Genomic DNA, 20155 nt, shown 5'->3' with positions numbered 1-20155 from the left:
GTGAACATAAAGATATTCAGTTTACAGAGACACTGTATTTCCTATTCTTATGTGCAATGAATTAGCAAAATATTAAAAAGAATATTTCAACTTTAGATTCTCTTTGTCGTAAAAGTCTCATCTTTGGAAAATATAGAACCATTTTTTCATTCAGCATAATTTATGTGTATACAAATAATTAACATAAATAAGATGAGACTTAAAAATTGATATGAAGAATTCACAATCAGTGGGGATAAATGTCATTAATTCTTTGTTGATACAAAATCTACTTCTCATTTTCGCTTGGGATACCTGTAGGTAGAAACACAAAGCTTGGTATTCATGGATTGTGATCAAAGATTGAAACTACATCTCACTTTCAAGGAAACCAGTCACACAGTACTAGTCCACAGACTTAAAAATTATTTTTTACCCAATTACCAGATTTACCTGTAAATCTACAATCTATGCAGCTATATTGGCATTTCATATTCTGGCAACACTGTTGTATTTGATACTGATTACAACCATGTGAATTCTACATGGGGTAGTAAATGGAATGATGTAATCCACAGTTTCACACCGTTGAAACATGCATCTTATGTCATTACCATCAATAAAACTGATAACATATCACATCATAGTTTACCAAAAATTTTCTTTTATAAATAAAGAACATTTTAAAAAATACATATAAATATTTTCAAGTCAATTAATTTATATAATAATAATCCACATACACAGCAATATGTATATATACATTTTACAAATATAAATACGTACACAAGTATCTCTTAACAACATTTGATCTTATAACCATTCTTTTCTATTGTACCCACAATCATATATATTTATTCTAAATGTTGTACCATGCTATTCCACATGGAAAGTGGGCAGATGCCCCCTAACATGATCAATAATTAATGTCCCTCAGCTTATGAAATATGCATACAGAAAAAGACAATTATAAAAACCAAACATTATTTTCAAGTGTCTTTTTAGCCCACTTTCCATATTTCGAAAAATTAAAAGGAGGTGTATGAGATCAAAATGCTGCCTGTGTCCCCCCCACCAGCAAGACGAACTAGTGGAGCCAGAAGAGACAGCCATTGCTAGGCAACGGCTCAGTGAACATGTTCCTGCAACAACGAATACATATGCAACAACAGAAGTACTGTTGGATGAGATGTTTTCTATGTGGTTTGTATTGTATCAAATTCTCAATGCATAATTAAAGGAAAGTAGGTGATTAGTTCTTCCCCCCTTTTCAAAATCTGTGCAGATGCACCAAAAGAAGAACAGACAGACCAGAATATATGACATTTTATTCACACAGTTAAGTATTCCAATGGAAAACTGATAGAAAACTTCAAAAATTAGATCTTTCAGCAATAGTAGTAAACCATCTTCAACTAGGTTCATATGCCTAATACAGATCACTTTATGAAGTAAGTTACCTTTATCATGATGCTTCTGAACAAAAGTTTCAGTTCTTGAACTTGTCCACGTTTAGGGCAAATTTTGCCCTAAATTTTCATTGAAATAAAATTTGTTCTGTTAACACATTTTCAGGGTACTGTTAAAGGCTTGTTCACTGAGAAATGGCAGGATAAATCTCTTTTACTGATCTTATCGAAAACTAAATAAACTTAGACCAAAAGAGTCACAGGACAGGAAATCATGGTAAGGGCCAGCTATAAGCTTATACGTTACTTTCTAAATATAGGAATAAAAATTCCTAGCTTGAGTCTAGAATTTTGAGAACTTTTCCCAAAGATTTCTGTCTTTTAACAAAACATTAAATAACTGATAAAACAGACTAAAACTGAACAAGTACACAAAATTTTAAACAAAGGTGCTTATTTAAAGAAATCCTTTATAAATCTTTAAAGAAAGTTAAATCCTGTATCACTGTGCATTCATCAACACCCTTTCTGATTGGTCTACTTCATAAATCTGTTCTACATGTTTCTAATTCTGTCTCAAAGAAAGCAGTGCAATGGTGAATCTACATTTGCTTAAATAGTACAGTTGGAAGTTTAAAATTTCTTTTCACTCAGATAAGATATTATAAAAACATCAACACTTTGTGGGCAAAAAATAGTGCACAGCCACTAATAAGAGAGGTCTTGAAAATATATTAATGTGTATCATCCAAAATGCACAGTAATGCTGACTTTATCTACACACAGAGAATTAGTATTTAATTACATTCTACAGATCCCTAATCGCAGGTTTGATTCCAAATGAGGTCGCTGGATTTTTCAACTGACCTAATCCTTCCATCCACACGATGGCTCTGGGGGTGACTCAGTGTCTAAGAAAAATAAGTACCAGGAATCTTCCTGGGGGTAAAGTGTGGTCAGCGTGTAAGGCTGACAAACTCACTGCCATTTGTGAGCTAACTGTCTAGAAAATGTGTGAACCTCTATGTCACAATCCTATGGGCCTCCACGGCCTGTTACAGGGATCCTCCATAGGACTAAGTAAAAAAGTAGAACATTCCACATAATTATGGCGATTATTAGACCCTATTGTATACTTTAATGTAAGTGGTAAGTTTAATATGTTGCAAAAATGATATATATAAAGTAAAAGATATCTGCACTTGTATCAAAATAGGACAGTAGCGAGAAAATATATAAGATTAAAAACTGTCGTTGATAAAAATAATTCTTTCATTATATTCATTGTATATGATCTTAGAGAGAGACAATGTTATCTTCAATCTGTACATACATTATAATCTTGTAATATTTTAATTTATTCTGTGGAAGTTCTGCAATGTTACATGCAGCATTCATATGATAGTAAACTGGAAGCATTCCACATGTTTATATCAAGAAAATTAAGTATGTGTCTTGCCTAATACTGTATCTGGTGAACATAATCTTACAAGAAAGTAGGTTGGGGGATCAGCAGAGCAGGCTTATGTTGCCAGTGTCAGCACCCAGAAGCAGCAGTCGGTTCAGGGGAAGAACCGCCATTGCTGTCAAAACCCCCTTGAAGGTATCTGAGCGTAAACGTGTAGATGAAAAAGAAGCATGAGCATCTACAGCTGTGTGGACACCTATCCGATTGGCAGTTGTCCCTGATATCAACTCAGAGCCATACCCAGACATGCAGTGTACAGGCTCTGTTGGGCCCCTGAAAAGAAAAATGTCAATGCAATCATAAAATACCATACCTTTAGTGTGAATCAATAAATCTGTTCCCCACTGTCAAAAAACTGAACCAACCTGTCACACTGTTTATACTTATTATTAAGAAGATATTAATTTGTGTTCACTGTTTCCTTTATAATAATTAAAAACATGCTGCAAATAGAGTCTGAAGAATACTACGCAAGTTTTGAGGTTTTCACTGCGATGACAATGAAGAAAGTTTTCTTCTGGGTTTAGGCACCGTGTATTCTTCGTTTTGGCCGACGTTTCGGAAGAACGTAGCGCCTCCATCTTCAGAGCAGTTGAATAGCTGCGGAGAGCAGTAGCTATGGTGATAGGATGTGGAAGGTGCTGCTTATATACGAAGTAGGCAGGGGGGGTGGTTAGGGAGAACGGACCAATGGGAGCAGTGGAGAGCGATTAAGGCCATATATGGTGTGTGACTAAGGGAGAGGGGGAACGGCCAGTGAGGACAGGAAACTTGAGGTCAATAGCACTAGGAAGTGCGGTAGTCAAGAAAAACCGGTAGGTTGAGGACAGGCTATTGACGTCAATGACATGACGAAGAACTGGTGTGGCTAGTAGGATTCTCTTGAGGGAAAGGATGTTTCACGTCTGTCGAGATTGTTGAGAGCGATAAAGACCAGAAGACAACTTTCTTCAGAGTCTGAAGAAGTTACATAATAACAAGAAAAAAGCTTGTACTACTGTTGCAATTTCCATATAAAATTATGTTTTTAATGAAAAGTTACTTGAATTACTGCTACATGGGCTACCTTCACTCCCCCACATGTCTTGATTTACTAATAATTAAGCACAGACACAACTTTACCTTTTGTTAGATTAACCCAACCCCTAACAATAAAATAATTATTGGCGGTCCTTTTCTTTTTGTGGTTTAATTTATGATGCTGTCAGGATTTAGACTATATGACTATGACTGGTAAGATGACCGATGAATGATATGATGGAAAGGACTGGAAGACAGCGGCAATGCCATTTTCCTTGAAGGACAGTGGAAATTCACAAAAACCTAGGTCTGGATAGCCTCGATTCAAACCAAGCACTTCCCCTGAATAAATGCGATACAACGGCAGATTGCCAATCACTACTATTATTTAAATATGTGTTTGTGTCTACATTGTAAAGTTTACCACTTTACATGTTTCCAAGAATACACGAGACTGATCTAGTGCTCCTCATTGGGTCTCTAAAAGGCTCACAGTAATGGCTGATCCATTATTTCACTGTTATGTTGAAATGGCTGATCGCTTTGGTAGGTAAATTTGAATTACACAACATTTTTAAAGTTGGTTTAACCCTAGGCTCCAGGCAAACAGTTGTCATTATGCTGATATTTTAAAGACCTTTCAAACGCTATGCTAATAACCTGTCAATTTTTTTTAAGTTTGTTATTTAATGATATACCGCCTCTGTTGTCTAGTGCAGCGTTCCTGGCTACAGATCCAGAGGTCCGGGTTCGATTCCCGGCACTACCAGAGTTTTTTCTGAGAAGTAGTGGGTCTGGAACGGGGTCCACTCAGCCTCGTGATGATAATTGAGGAGCTATTTCAAGGAAATAGTGGCTCCGGTCTAGAAAACCGAAATTAACAGCCATGGGGATTTATTGCGCTGACCATGTGACACCCTCTATCTGCAAAAGTTGGCACTAAACTTTGCCAACAAGCGGAGGTGGCTCGGTCGGTAGTTCGCTTGTGGACTAAAATCATGGAGTTTGTTTGTATCAGTATCAAGACTACACAGCATTGATGATAGGATGATTAATGAATATGAAGCAGCCGGTGGAATGTGCATTGGCATGGGAAATTGAAGTACTCAGAAGAAACTGACCCGGTGCCACTTTATCCATTACAAATCTCACAGGATCTGACCTGGGATCAAACCCACTTCACCGCAGTAGGAAGGCAGTGACTAACTACCTGAGCTATGGCACAGCCTAGCTGGCAGTTACAGTACAGTGAGCTACTAAAATGGTTTGTACATAAAATATATCTCATACTATGGAAATTAGCCATAATATTATTCCCTTTTACTGAAAACCGTCATAACACAACAATCAATAATACGTGCAAGCAGCTCTAGGAGACACCTTTGCTACATGTTTTGGCCTTCAAAAGGCCATCATCAGGAAAACACACAAAACTTTTCGTTATTGAATTGCATGTCAAATATAGGATACAGTTTCAAACTTCCAAGTGCATACAATGGTATAAAATGATATGAGTGTATATAAAATATAAATTACAATAAAAGTTGAAGTCTCAAATAACCAGTTACATGCGATGTTACTTGGAAGTTGTCAGTTGCAAACATAATACATGCAATGCTCATAGAGACATGTTACAGTACACAACGGCTGACGTGGTGTTCAGAGTCCTGTTGTTATGTTGTATGTTATTATTTAATATTTGATACTATCCGACAGGCGACTCCATTGTGTAAATGTCTGATTTGATGGAGAGATAGATTACAAAAAAAAAAAGAAAAAAACAAACAAACAAAACAAACAATAATATTCATTCAAAGAATGTTCCAACGTGAATACGATATGAGGTTGTACACTTACTTCATGTGGAAACTGAGTTTTCCGTCAGCAGCTGCCCAAGCAGACACAGTCTGATCTAAGGACGAGCTCACCAGAGTATTATCACTTGCCGCCACCAGCTGCAATACCTCTCCCTCGTGCCCTTTCCATGACGCCACTACCATCCCTGTACGTATGTCTAGGATTGTGAGATAGCCAGACGACTGTCCCACAGCCACCCAGAGTCCACTGGGACCCACTGCTATGCAACGTATTAGCCCAGCTGGGCTCAGTGAAACCTTAAAATATTTGACATGAAAGTTTTAGTGCTTAAACAATCATATTCTTCAATTTTTATCTAAACAATTATATTCTTCTCATTTTGTCTGAGAGACATGAATGTTAATTTGTTGTCTCCTGATTTTATTTCTGTTAGAGTACTGAAGTAGAGGGGTTATTGCTTTGGAAAAATTTCCATAAACTGAGTTTGTCAGAGTTTTTGCCTCTCCTCTGAGCCAACTATAGCAGCCTCTTGGTCATCTGTCAGAAATGGAGGGTATAAGTAGCATGGATAATTAGACAGAACAGATTATTCAAATGCTGGTACCCATGTAACGAATTCTGCGTGAAATTAAAGCCTGTAATGAATTGCAAACTGCTAGACTCTACTGGTAACGAAATAGTAAGACAAATATCTTTCCAATAGAAGAAATCAACCCCTGTATAGTGTACTATAAAGTGTAGTCACGCACTGTATCAAAGTGTCCAATAAATCCTGTCATCAATCCAAAACCCCTTTATAGTCATTCAATCACATGATAACTGACATCAGAAGTGGGACCGGATTGATTGGCATTGGAATGAAGATCGAAATGTGTAGTTATATTGCCACACTACGAAGATGGAACAAATACTGGAATGCCTGCTGGCCAAAACGAATGTCATGAAAAAGAAGTGGATACCAACCAAGAAGGGATGGAAGCCAAGACAGGCCAATAAAGGAAGTGTGAGATCCTTCTAGGTACTCTCATTTCCTGGATAGATATACACAAAGACAGGGCAGAGACCATTCAAGAGGAAATAGTAGCCAAGTTGGACACCCATCATGAAAGGATGGAAGCCAACATTAATGCCTGCCAAGAAGGGAATAAGGCCTGCCTGCAAATGATGAAGGCCTGTTGGGAGAGCAAGGAGCAAAGCCCAGGAGAGATGGTGAACATAGTAGCTTGAGGGTTCTAATGGAATGACACACAAGGATATGGTTGGAGCAACTGATGACTGACCAGGGACTGGCATCTGACTGCATGGCACCACTGACAGCCAAAGAAGTAGACCAAGGACAATGGTGGATCCATGATGGGTTGTTATAAGAAAATAAGTGACATGCATAGAATAATTTACAAAAACTGAAAGTGAGGAAACAGAGGTAAAGACTTATAATAAAGAATGCACATGTCATAAAGGAGGTTAAGGTTCTTAGGGGAATATAGATCTAAGGAGTAAGTTATTCAGTGGGTTGGTAATCATTTCATATTATTTCTCTTATTTTGTAAAGAAAACGTGGCTTAAGGCGGCATTATATTCATGTATGAGACTGCATTGTAGACCTCTGAAAAATACTCACTTTTATGAGTGTATGTAAGAGCAGTTTCTACAAATTTTAATCACCTTAAGCTCATTGACAAATGAGCATGCGCGGGCATCCAAGAGCCGGAGGGTAGCATCATTGGTTGCAGCCATGAGTGACGTGCTGGGAGGTGGCATGGCCCGCAGGACAGTGATGGGTGGGTTGCGAGCAGAGTCCAACTGTGCCACCACACAGCCCATAAATGGATCCCACAGGTGCACCACAGAGTCACAGGATGCAGCCAGACGCAACGACTCCAGGAATGTGATGGCAAGTACTGTTTTACGATGACCTGAGTAGGTCCACTGGCACTGTGTCACAGAACTTCCATCACCCTGTTCAGATCACACAACAGAACTGTGATGGAACATACTCCAGTGTCGTTAACAACTTACAAGTCACTTGTTAAACAAAATTAATAAATTTCACACTAATTGGAGAACATATAGCAGTACAAGAAGATATATATATAGTGAGGCCCCAATTTAATACTCTCTGATTCAAGGTTTTCCTTCATTTATCTAGAAATTTCAATGATCACAAGTTGCAATGAAAATTCATTATGTTCCCCATAAAGGAATTAACTAATTTAGATCCTTTACTGGGTCCAGTCCAACACTTGCAGAAATTATGTTCTCTGCCAATGTGATTGGACTCACTGAAATTCTAGTAATAACAGGCCAGAAATTAAAATAGACAAAATAACTGACAGCATTCAAATCAGATTCCCAAAAGCAATATTTCATGACTGTTTAAGAAGCTATTTTGTATATCTAACTTCTACCATATTTCACTCAGTTCATTTTTGGGTGATTATTATTATTATTATTAGATACATTTCCATCTGGACATCTATGCCTTCCATCTTCCATCTATCAGCTGCAGTAATTACCTGACTACGCAAAGACCAGAGTTTGACTGTCTTATCACGACTTCCACTCATGAAACTGTTTTCATTGTCAAGAGCAAGAACAGCCCGCACACTATTTGTATGGCCTGAGAATGTCTGCAGCTTGATCTGTTTGAAATTGAAACGTGTGTCCTTCTCAGCACGTCCAATCTCATGTTCCCAATAAGCAAGCCAGTTCCCATGAAGATGCCTGTCAATGTAAAGAAACATAATATTATACATGCATTGACATTACTTGAAACAACTAAATCAATTTAAACCATTCCCCAGTAGCAAATGTGATTAAACAATCCTTGGGCATGAAATACTAATTTTTTATATATTTTGTTGAATTACCATTTGTTACTATTGGACCTTTCATGATCAGGCCATTAAAGTTGAAGCACAAAGATGAATGACCGAATTTATCGTAGATTAAGAAGATTACCATATTCTGGGATGTGATGCTATATAGTTTGGTAGATAGTGATTGATGTTTTCGTGGAAGCTGTTACTTTCATCTTCAGTTTCGAAGAGCTCTTCTTCCCTGAAGATGGAGGCAGCAGATTCCTCCAAAAAGTTGGTACATATCTATCAAATTATATGATCTCAGAATATAATAATTTTCATTGTCACTAATGCAAGAACCACAAACCTCACATTCTTACATAATTTAATGATACAATTTAAAATATATGTACATTATATAGAGATCAGATATGGAGGTGACTAACAAGTGCTGAGTAGTAAAGAATGGGGAAGTGGCTATGGCCTATTTAAGATAGTCTCCCAGTATATGCTAAAGACCGGGGGAAACCATGGAAGCCTAAATGAAGATAGTTGGAAGATATTCAAACTGGTTAACACCTGAACACAAATGTAGGGTGTTACAAATAGCTTAGCAGAAAAATAAAATCACTGATTCTAGAGATTAGTTAGGTCACTTTTGGATGACTGGCAAATCACAGTTCAACTGCCAGCAACAGAAGAGATTTTCCTTCTTTTGAGCATCCAGACTGGCTCTGGGGCCTGCGCAACATCCTAGCCAGTGGGTACATGGGCTTCTTTCTCCAGTAGCAGTTAGTTTTTTTTTTCTTGGGGTGGGGTGAGACTGAGTCCGCTTGGTATTTCAGCCACTAACTGGCCTATTGTACCAGCCCCAGATGATAGATGATGAATATGGAGAAGTTGGTGGAATTAGAATTGGTGGGGGAAACAGAAGTACTCAGAGAAAACTTGTCCCAATGACACTTTGTTCACTACAAATCCCATATGACCTGACTTGGGCTTGAACCCAGGCTGCCACAGTGGGTATTCTCTAGCGGTAAAGTGGCCAGGGTATGAAACTGACCACTCACTTCCATCTGATGCTGAGGTTAAAAATGTATGAAACTATATCTCCCCTACATGTGGCATGGCACTTAATTAACTACAGGAGCATCATCCATATTACCAACTTAACAATCTATACACTCTGTTGTTTAGAGCAACAAGCTAACAGCTGCAAAGCTTGCGCAATTACCGTATTTACGCATGTATAGGCCGCACATTTTTTGCCAAAAATTCAAGAGGAAAACTGGGGTGCGGCTTATATTCGAAATATTCGAAATCACACTTCATTTAAAAAAAATTATATTCAGAATTAGTAATACAGGGTGTTCTACTCCTGAAATAATATTCCAAGAAAATTATTTTTTCTATAATTTGTCTGAAAATTGTGCTGCGGCCTATACATGCGTAAATACGGTATATGTGAATATACAACATAAGACACATGTATCAAAGAGTCCTGAGAAGGTCAGACTGTTCATCCATGTGTAACAAGAAGTATTCACAATTTTATTTTGTATTTTATGTAACTATATTCTCACCATTTGTTCTGCACAGCATAACTCTGGATAAGTGACAGCAGCCTGTAAACTTTTACTAAATTATTGCAATTTGCTTCAAAATTTCAAATTATTTGGTAGACACAGCTGAGATAGCTAAGATGGTAAAGAGATCAGCTGTTGGCCGAATAGCTGATGTTCAATTTGTGGCAGGGGTAGGGATGTTTGTCTTCACATCTATATTCGTTCTGGAGCCCACTTAGCCTCTTGTCCAGCAGGTACCACATGGCTCTTTCCCTGAGTGAAAGGTGGCTGGAATGACAAGCTGACAACAAACCTCCATCCAGCACTGAGGTTAACCACGTCTGTACACCCTCTATATGCCATCAAGATGCGATGCTTCAGTACCAATGACCAAAACTTGTAAGCAAATAAAAAGTAGAGGAACAAGGCATTTGGGGTTTAACGATGATACAAAAGACTACTGAACTGATACTATCTGCTCTTCTTAATGAAGGGAATGTGCAATCAATGTCAGTTTATGTTTTTTTTTTTATTTATTCCACATGTGTATAAGTATGCTGTCCACAGCTCACATTACAGTAAAATGATACAATGGTAAGAGACTAATGAAGAGGTTAAGAAAAATGGATGGAGCTGTCAAGAAAGTAAGAGGAAAAACTGAGGAAAGATAGCCAAGATTGGACCTGTACAAAATAGAAACAATGCTAAGAATGAGGAACTGAATGATGAATTGTAAAGGTTGTTGAAGAAAGTGATTATGGCTTAAAATGAGGAATTATCTTGGTATCCGCCTGGAGGGACTGAGGAACATCAGAAGAAGGCCGCACCATAGCTAAAGCGGTTAGTCGCTGGCTTCCCACCGTGGCGGCCGGGGTTCGATCCCGGGTCTGGTCAAGTGGGATTTGTGCTGGACAAAGTGGCGCTCAGGCGGGTTTTCTCCTAGTACTTCGGTTTTCCTTGCCAATTTTCATTCCACCAAATTCTGCATCATCATATTCATCTGGGGCAGGCTACAATAGGCCAATCGGCAGCCGCCGTGCCAAGTGGACACAGTTGGACTCCACCCCTCCACTAAGTGAATTTAAGAAAAAAATCACAAGAACTTCAATCAGGGTAGCTGGTCTTTGGACCAAAATCTGAATCCAAAACCTCTCAAATATGAAGCAGACATGCTACCCGCTACTCACTATAATGTTTACTGTATTATCAGTATATGTCTCACCTATTAGTATTTTCCATTTTTCTGCTGATGAGAGCCATTACATCTCCATGTGGTGCTTGAACATTGGGACTACCAGAAGGGAGAAACTGTAATGAAGATATCTCTGTTCTCTGCAAGTCAATTCTGTTACCAACAACTGCAACATTACTACCAAAACTACCAGAGCCTGTAGCCATGTCAGGGTCTCCCTGCTCTCCAGGGCTAAGATAGTCAGAGAGGTACAATACATTAATAGGGCCCCCTCTAGGGTGTAACGACTGCATCTCTTGCTCATATTTATAGCACAAGTCCCGCACAAAATCATGATTCTTGAGTGAAGCATCCATAACGCTTTCACCAAGGAACCTGAAGAATGGTAGGTATGTCATATGCGCCAGCTCTGCTGTGAACACTTGCTTCAATTCTTCAACAGCCTGCAGCACAAGAGAGTTCTGGTATTCAAAAAAGAATAAATTAGAGAGGTGGAGGAATATTGCCAAAGAAGGAGCCTATGAATGTGTTTACAATGTCAAGTATTTTACGTTACTTACTCACTTCATGAAAGGCTACATTACATGACAATATGTCACAAGTTGGTGAGCGTGACTTCTGACATCGGCATATAAAGTGAAAAAAATTATTCAGCTGCTAAACAACAACAGCAGAAGAAATAAGAAAATATAGACAATGGTTTCAATGGAATATACATTTTCAATATCATTCCTTACAATGAAATTTCAATTTACTTAAATTTCTAGTGTTTCATTTTAATGTCTTGTAATGTCATTTCAATGCAGATTTCATTCTTGGGGATTGGTAATATAAAACAGAATTACTGCATATTTAAAAGTTGTTATATACCTTGTTTTTTATTTGGTCATGAGGGTTTTCTCCTTCTGAACCAATCAAGGGTGGAGGGGAAAATGAGTCTGCACAGTCACTTTCACGTACTCTCACATGTGAAATCTGCACTGGCATTCCTTTCACAGCCCATTCAGCAGTGGTGCCATCTCGTCGAATCTCTACATAATTACTCTCTTCCAAAGATCTGCAAACAATATACATAACCTTATGTCACCTGGACCAACAATGTGTTATAGGAAACTAAGAATTCAGGTCCACTGCTCATAAAATTAATTGAGGAAAATGTTGTCAAAATGATGTCTAAAATATATACTAAAATCCATATTCTGGCATCTTGCAGTTAACAGTTTATAATGTATAATATTAGTTTTATATGATTATAGGCTTTCATAGTAGTTTGATGATGATGTTGATCTTGTTTCTGGGTGACAGAAATCATTACTCTCCAACTTCAGGGGGAAGTAACAACACTGTGCCTGGCTATTTATAATACGTGTCCACGGTTTCTGCATTGAGTGTTAGCAACAAGAAGTGGAACCTAATGAATATGAAAAGAGCCATTCTTTATTTCAGGTTTAATGGGATGGAGTGCATGGGGATGCTATATGGAATGTGTATGCCAGTAGTAAGAGGAGTACAAAAATTAGTATATGAAAAATTAGCCCTAGAAACGGGGACTGGATAATAATCTGAAGCAGTTGTGCCGATGTGTTGGGTAGTGATGTGGGACCTTTAGTCTGACAGTCAATACGGCATCCTTTAGCCAGTGATACCTCACTACACCCTCAGACCCATTCATGACGCCACTGAAATCAGATTATATTTCAGCAGTGAAGGAGGTCTTTTGATCAGACCAGAGTGTCCATATGCTACAGCAATTGAGAGGACGAGATTTTAATTTCGAATCTATAAATATAAAGCAGCGATGTTTACCACTTGACCACCATTTTCTTTTTTTCCTTGGCACTACAGCCCTAGTGGGCCTAGGCCTACCTCCATGAACTCCGTTCACTTCGGTTTTTCTAGATCTTACACATATGGTAGGACTCCTTGGGCGAGTGATCAGCTCGTCGCAAGGCCTCTACCTGTAGACAAACACAGAAAAACGCACACAAACATCCATGCCCTGAGTGGGATTCGAACCCACGATCTCGGCTTCTGAGCGAGCGAAGACAGTGCATGCCTTAGACTGCTCGGCTACCGTGACCGGCTGACCACCATATTCAGTGTTTCATATTATACACAATGATGCATTGTGGTTGATCTTACTTTATTCAAGGACCTGAGTTTTAATACTTTTACATGCAGCCCTAATGTGTTATCATATTTTGTAACTGCCTCGGTGAAAGAAGGTGAGAGGGGGGCCCACAATTCCACAAGCTTACTGCATCAGTCTGCCATGTGACACTGTGCTGTGAACATGCAGTGTTTTTACATAAGTGCTTTTTCAACTTCGCGTTCTGTTTTTTTCTGTGATAGATGTAAAAATTGAGCAATGTATATCTGCATAAAATTTCCTGTGAAGCTCAGTAACTCCACTACCGTAATCCTTGAAATGTTTCGTGAGGCTTTCGGAGAACATTCTTTAAGCCTGACAGTGGTTTCTGAATGGCATTCATGTTTCAAGGCCGGTCAAGTATCAGTTGAAGATGATGAACCATGAATTTGTCCCACCTAACACTACAGTCAACTCTGACTTTTATTGTGATGTTCTGAGATGCTTGAGAGAAAATGTGCGATGAAAAAGATCAGAACATCGGCACAACCACAACTGGCTCCTTCAGCATGGCAATGCGCCTGCCCACATGTCCCTGAAAACCACAGAGTTTGTAAGTAACAACATGGTTATCATTCACCGTCCTCCCTACTCACCAGACTTACACCCCTGTGATTTTGTTTTGTTTCCCAAATTGAAATGAAACTGAAGGGACGTTTTGAAACAGTGTCTGACATCCAAAGGGAATAACAATCAGTACTCTACAGCATTAAGGAAAATGACTTCCACGATGATTCTGAAGCATAGAAAAAACAATGGGAACATTGTATATGTTTTCAAGGAGACTATTTTGAAGGACACAGCAGCCAAAATTGAGTAAGTTAAGCCAGAATTTCTTTTCTGACCTAGTCTGGGAACTTTCTTCTTCAAGAATGAACAGTTTTGTTTTCTTTTTTCAAACTTTCTGGACTGTTAACTTCACTCTTATAGTACAGCTTCCTTAGGACTTTCGCTGTACAGTAAGTGAAAGCATTACAGTAGCCATCAGTAACATACCTTAGGGGACTGTCCTTCCTGCCTTCACTTTCCTTGCCAGCAATAACATTAACATCTTCAACATGTTGGTTGTGTGATATGCCAAATGCTTTATCAAATGTAAGGAAGAATCTCTGTAGTGAAGGAACAGCCAAATGGCGCCTAGTCATCTCACAGCCAATGCGGAGGGCCAGAACATACAGAGCATCCACAAACTTGGCTGTGACAGCTTTACGGGCAATGCAGCCTGATGGGAACACAAACCGTGTTGTAGACACCAGGCGGATTGCTGGATGTAGGATTGTTTTCAGCATCACATCCTAAGCAAAACAATGTAAAGAGTTTCAGCAGTTTCATAAATACACTGGTCTTTCAAACTGAGAGGCCTATGTATCAAAACTGCATTACAGGTAAATAAAGTAAAGCTGCCTCCATACTTAAACACTATGCCATGAAAATGCAAGAGAGAGAAGAGACAGAGCTGCATCTTAATGCATCTTGGAACTAATGGAATTAGGTTGTCAGCTTCAAGCTCTGGCTCCTTTACCACTGGGAAAAGAGACCTTGGTTAGGAGGCTTGAGTGGAACTCAGAGTAGTTTTGATTGTGGTGGTGCAGAGAAAAATCCCTGCCTGTTAGGGACTGAATCAATGTTGACCACCACACACTTTACTGGTTGAGCTACTCCAGTTCACTTCTATGGGTACTCATTATAATGACATTTCTTCTGGAGTTCTAAGCCAGCAGTCAAACTAATGCCAATATGAATTATATTGAGCTGTGTAACAGGGCAGCATTTGATAGAGATCCACATTAGAAAATGATTATGAATGTCAAGGAAGAAGTGTTAGTCAATTGTAAAGTACCATTACAACATTTGCCTGTATAGGGCAATGGAAATTACATATAACCACTACAAAGTTGATACCATTGTCACTCAGTTGCCAAATTGCCTGCAATACATTTCAACACTCCAGCACCCACTGGGTTTAGTAGTTACATGAAATGATTCATACTTTTAAATGCTATAATAAATATGATGTAGAAATATGTAACATCATGAGTTACATTTTAATATGGCTGCGCCATAGCTCAAGCAGTCAGTCGCTGGCTTCCCACTGCGGCGGCCCGGGTTCGATCCCGGGTCTGGTCAGGTGGGATCTGTGGTGGGCAAAGTGGCACCGGGGCAGGTTTTCTACGGGTACTTCGGTTTCCCCTGCCAATCTTCATTCCACCAATTGCTCCACAATCACCCTCACCTATCATCTGGGGCTGGTACAATAGGCCAGAAGTGGCTGCAGTACAAGGGACTTAGTCCCACCCCACTAACAATAATACATGTTAAAATTGTGGTGAAGATTACCACAGTCATAGAAACTCTTCTAAAAAGTTCTGATAATGGTACATTATATTTAGAATTACTGAGTTCCTGGACTTTGTCTATCATTAGGTATTACAATTAGGACACAATGTTTCGGAAACTGAATCTGTTTCTGCCCTCAGGTGAAAAGAAAGGGAGACACCTAACTCAGATGGATCTAGTTATCACCATACCGAACCAGAGGAAAGATTGAAAATGGATGGAAAAATTCAAAGTAGGGTGCAAGAGTGTTGAAATATCTGAGACAATCAAAGAATCAGCACTGATGATATTGTTTCTGAAATGACCAGCAAAGTTGGGAATAAATGCTGCAAGAGTGGCTTAAGGCCCAAATGAAACATCTGTATGAAGTCAAGAACTTGCGGACCACTGAACCAAATGTACTGAAAAGAATGGTGATTATACAGAAGGATATGTCTAACTAGTGCATGATTGTTCTGTCAACACGTAAAATATAATCGAGACTGATTTGTTATTATTATTGTAGATTAGAAAGATGAATGTTAAAAAAAAATGGACCTGCAGCTGATCCATCAGTGTAGCATCACACAAATATGGAATAATGTGCTTGAGTAGGGCAAGGCACCCCACCAGCCCTCCTTCTAGATTTGCTGTCAACTTCCTCTTGCAAAGTGCAATCAATTCTCCAATGTGGGGCAAATACTGCAACAGAATCAACTGCTCCCCATACAAGGCTGCCAACAAAGACAAAATTGTATTACTGGAATGTGATGAAATATATTCATCCATTTATTTGAAATAAAAGAACAAATATTTATTATCAATATACTTAGAATAACAGTTCTTACTTCTGCTTTCTCTCCCATCTATAATGCAGCACACTTTTTTATTTCAATGACACCATACTTACATCTGAAATACAAAAGTGTGTTGCACTATATAGGTGGAAGAGAAAGCACAAGTGATACTTCAATGCAAGAGCATGCTGAAATATAACATTATGAACAGATCTTAATTAAGTAAATTGTATTTTCTTGATTCAAGCTCTCAAATACATGTGAGATGTAAATGCAACAAACACTATAACAAAACAAGTAAAGAAATGTATGCACAGCATAACAATTCTGTTGCACTTTCCCATTTTTTTAATATTTAGAAAAACATAAACCTCATGGAGAATGTGTACTGGGCATTCAAAGTGTGTTTTATTTTCTCCACAAACTTCTGCCTGAAACATTTTTTGCTCTGAGGAAATATTTAGCAAGATATGTGTCATTTATGCTTGAGATGTGAACAGAAACACATATACATCTTTGTACAATGTGTCCATTATTGTCATCTCATTTTATCCACAAACTGGAATGAACTGACAAAGTTTGGTAAAACTCCCCAGTTGAAAATCCATTCTACAGTTCACATGTTGTGACATCTGGTGAGATAAGACGTTGTGGGGTTGGGGAGAAGGCAGTATGTCTTGAACACTGGTGTCTGAACAATGACAGGTGACCTACCTTCTCCTTGCATTCAGCCTGTGTGACAATATTACAGAGGCAAAGAAAGTCATGATGTATTATCACTTATAGTAACCTGCAATTGAGGCAAGGCATTCCAATACTTTGATTGCATTTTGGTCTCCAATTACTGCTCCTTTGTAGATACTAATTGTGGGAACATCAAGATTATCCTGGCAAGCATTCTCATCAGACAGCGGAGGAGAAAGATTTTCCCGACCTAGGTAGCAGAGTGTCAACATGCGTAGCAGATTCCGAGACAGATGACGTGCTGTGAGAACAGGTCCCAAACGATGGGACAGCCACACAACAGAATCCACACTCATATCTGATACCTGTATAGCAACAGAAATAAAATTTACACAAAGCTGAAGATTGTTGTCCTCTGGGACGTGACACCATGTAGTCTGGTAGATATTATGTAACATTCTGGAGAGAAGTTGGTAAATATCTACTAAACTATGTGGAGTTAAATCCCAGAAGATAATAGTTTTCATAGTCACTGCTATGAGAACTTCAAATTTCACTTATATAGGAAGCTTCATGATTCTTGGGATACTTAACAATACTGTTCTGCCTGCATGAAATGAGATGGGATTACATATTATGGTGAACAGAGAGGAATTTTGAATGAGGCAGTCATGGTGTATTACTGTACTGTTTGCTTTGAGGAATTGAAGAAAAGTACAAAATATGCCAGTTCGGATAATGGTACCCTGTCTAAGATTACAACTTTATAAATCACAATATAAGCCAATTTGTTGGCTTAGAAACAAAATTCTCATGAAAGAGTTTTGTTTCTTGAAACAATGTACCACACTGTTTCATACAAAGGTACTTACCTTGCAATGTGACGTTAATTTTCGAGCCTTGTCATCCCTGTGTATACACCCCTCTCCATGTATGAAACTACTATCTGTGTTACTTCTCCCAGCTTCAAAAGCACCTCCCAAGTCTTTGCTCCTCTGAGAAGAGGTACCAGTTGCCATACCATGCCCAGGGGACTTCGGTTCACTGCCAAGAGGAGACTGTTCAGCCTGAACTGTTTCTACATCATCCACTTCCTCTTCTGGTAAGGTATTGGGATCATCATCACCTTAAACATTATTTTGGACACTGTGTGTGAAGCAGGTCATGTTTAATCATAATGTTTTTTCTTCATACAGCGCATAAGATGTACATAGGTTGTACCGAAAGTCATGAGCAACTTTTTTTTGCATGCAACCTGGGAACAGCAGACGAAAGAGAGTATGGTGGCAGGTGGAACCAACTGTTGTCTCTCATGACATCAATAGCTTGCATCACATGACCAGTATCACTCCTAACAAAATGGCCGACAACGATATGTCGTTTTGCCAGCATGCTCTCATCAAATTTCTTGTGAAAGAGGAAATCCCTCCTGCAGAAATTCACCAGAGACTTCAGCATGCTTATGGGAAGTGTGTGCATGGGTGCGAGCAGTGTTCAAAGATGGGCGAAACATTTTAAAGATGGGAACACCAACATCGAAGATGAGCCTCGGAGCAGTTATCCTCGAACAGCCTCAACTGAATGCAACAAGGAAAGAGTGGATGAGATCATTGAAGATGACAGGCTGGTTGGGTCCCGCATTATTGACTGAAGACCATAAAGGTCAGCGAAAAGCCATCACCTCAGAACTACTGCAAAGATATCAACATGAAGGCAATGGTTTTTTTGCTCTGTATTGTGACAGGTGACAAAAGCTGGTTTCACTATTTCAAGCCTGAAACGAAATGGCAGAGTATGGAATGGCACCATTTGCATTCTCCATCAAAAAAGAAGGCAAAGACAGTGCCATCAGCTGCAAAGGTGATGGGCACAGTCTTCTGGGATGCAGAGGGTTTTATTCTGGCCGAATTCCTGGAACCTGGGCAAACCATCAATGCTGCTCGTTATGTCCAGATGCTGCATAAGCTCCGCCATGCATTGCACAATAAAAGTCCGGGATGAAAACATTTTCATCTTGCATGACAACGCTCACCCCCACGCCACTCGCCTCACATTGGAAGCAATTGCAAAGATGGGGTGGGAAGTTCTTCCACACCCCTCCTATAGCCCTGATCTGCCACCCTCAGACTACCATCTTTTCGGATTTGTGAAGGATCAGCTGCGTGGACGTTTTGAGACAAGGGAGGCAATTCAGAAAGCAGTGTGTCAGTGTCTTCGGATGGCTGGAACAGAATTTTACAGAAGGGGAATTTTCAAACTCCCAGAACGCTGGGAGAAATGTGTATAAATAAGTGTCGATTATGTGGAAAAATAAAGAAAAGACTGTAGACTGAGGTGGTGTATTTGGTTTGTCAATAATAATGTATGTTACTTTACAAAAAAATTGTTGCTCATGACTTTCAGTACGACCCTCATATTTGTAAATGGGACATCATGTCTTATCTATGTTTCAATGGAAAATTCTTCCTTGAGAAGCCAACGGTTAGTCAGCTGGTAAAGAAAGTCTCCACCTTTTACAGAACCAAAGGTGCATTATCATTTTCACAACAGCCTGCCACAGAATCCCAGTCTTGGCAAGTCAAATTAAGTTCACACAGACACAGTCCCTTCCTTTAACATCACATCCACTGTAACATTCTCCTCCCATTTATGCCTACATTTGAATTACTGAATTAATTTCAATTAAAGCTATTATTGGGGAAGATACGCTTGAAGTTATAAGACAAATTTCAGTTTTCTTTGCATCAGTCAAATGTAACTCCTACTTTAAATCAGAATTTAATTCATAACCACTAAACTGTAATAGAGCTGGTCACGGTAGCCGAGCAGTCTAAGGCATGCACTGCCTTCGCTCGCTTGGAAGCTGAGATCGTGGGTTCGAATCCTACTCAGGGCATGGATGTTTGTGTGCGTTTTTCTGTGCTTGTCTACAGGTAGAGGCCTTGCGACAAGCTGAT

General features: G+C 39.1%; 1 protein-coding gene across 1 annotated transcript in view; it reads right to left on the bottom strand.

Annotated features, from left to right (window-relative positions):
- Positions 1-2378: 2378 nt before the first annotated feature.
- The window catches only part of LOC111868058 (WD repeat-containing protein 81), a 39221-nt gene continuing 21444 nt past the window's right edge, over positions 2379-20155 (bottom strand). Inside the window, exons 14-23 of the mRNA XM_023858422.2 lie at positions 18071-18324; positions 17305-17563; positions 16276-16451; positions 14398-14696; positions 12123-12309; positions 11283-11695; positions 8211-8418; positions 7360-7653; positions 5734-5990; positions 2379-3129 (exon numbers count right to left, since the gene is read on the bottom strand). Coding sequence (XP_023714190.1) covers positions 2898-3129; positions 5734-5990; positions 7360-7653; positions 8211-8418; positions 11283-11695; positions 12123-12309; positions 14398-14696; positions 16276-16451; positions 17305-17563; positions 18071-18324 — 2579 coding nt within the window. The 3' untranslated portion in view covers positions 2379-2897. The remainder of the gene's footprint in view (positions 3130-5733; positions 5991-7359; positions 7654-8210; positions 8419-11282; positions 11696-12122; positions 12310-14397; positions 14697-16275; positions 16452-17304; positions 17564-18070; positions 18325-20155) is intronic.

This window comes from Cryptotermes secundus, unplaced genomic scaffold (assembly GCF_002891405.2).
Source record: "Cryptotermes secundus unplaced genomic scaffold, Csec_1.0 scaffold97, whole genome shotgun sequence".
NCBI classification, from domain to species: domain Eukaryota; kingdom Metazoa; phylum Arthropoda; class Insecta; order Blattodea; family Kalotermitidae; genus Cryptotermes; species Cryptotermes secundus.
This window is presented reverse-complemented; position numbering and strand designations above follow the sequence as displayed.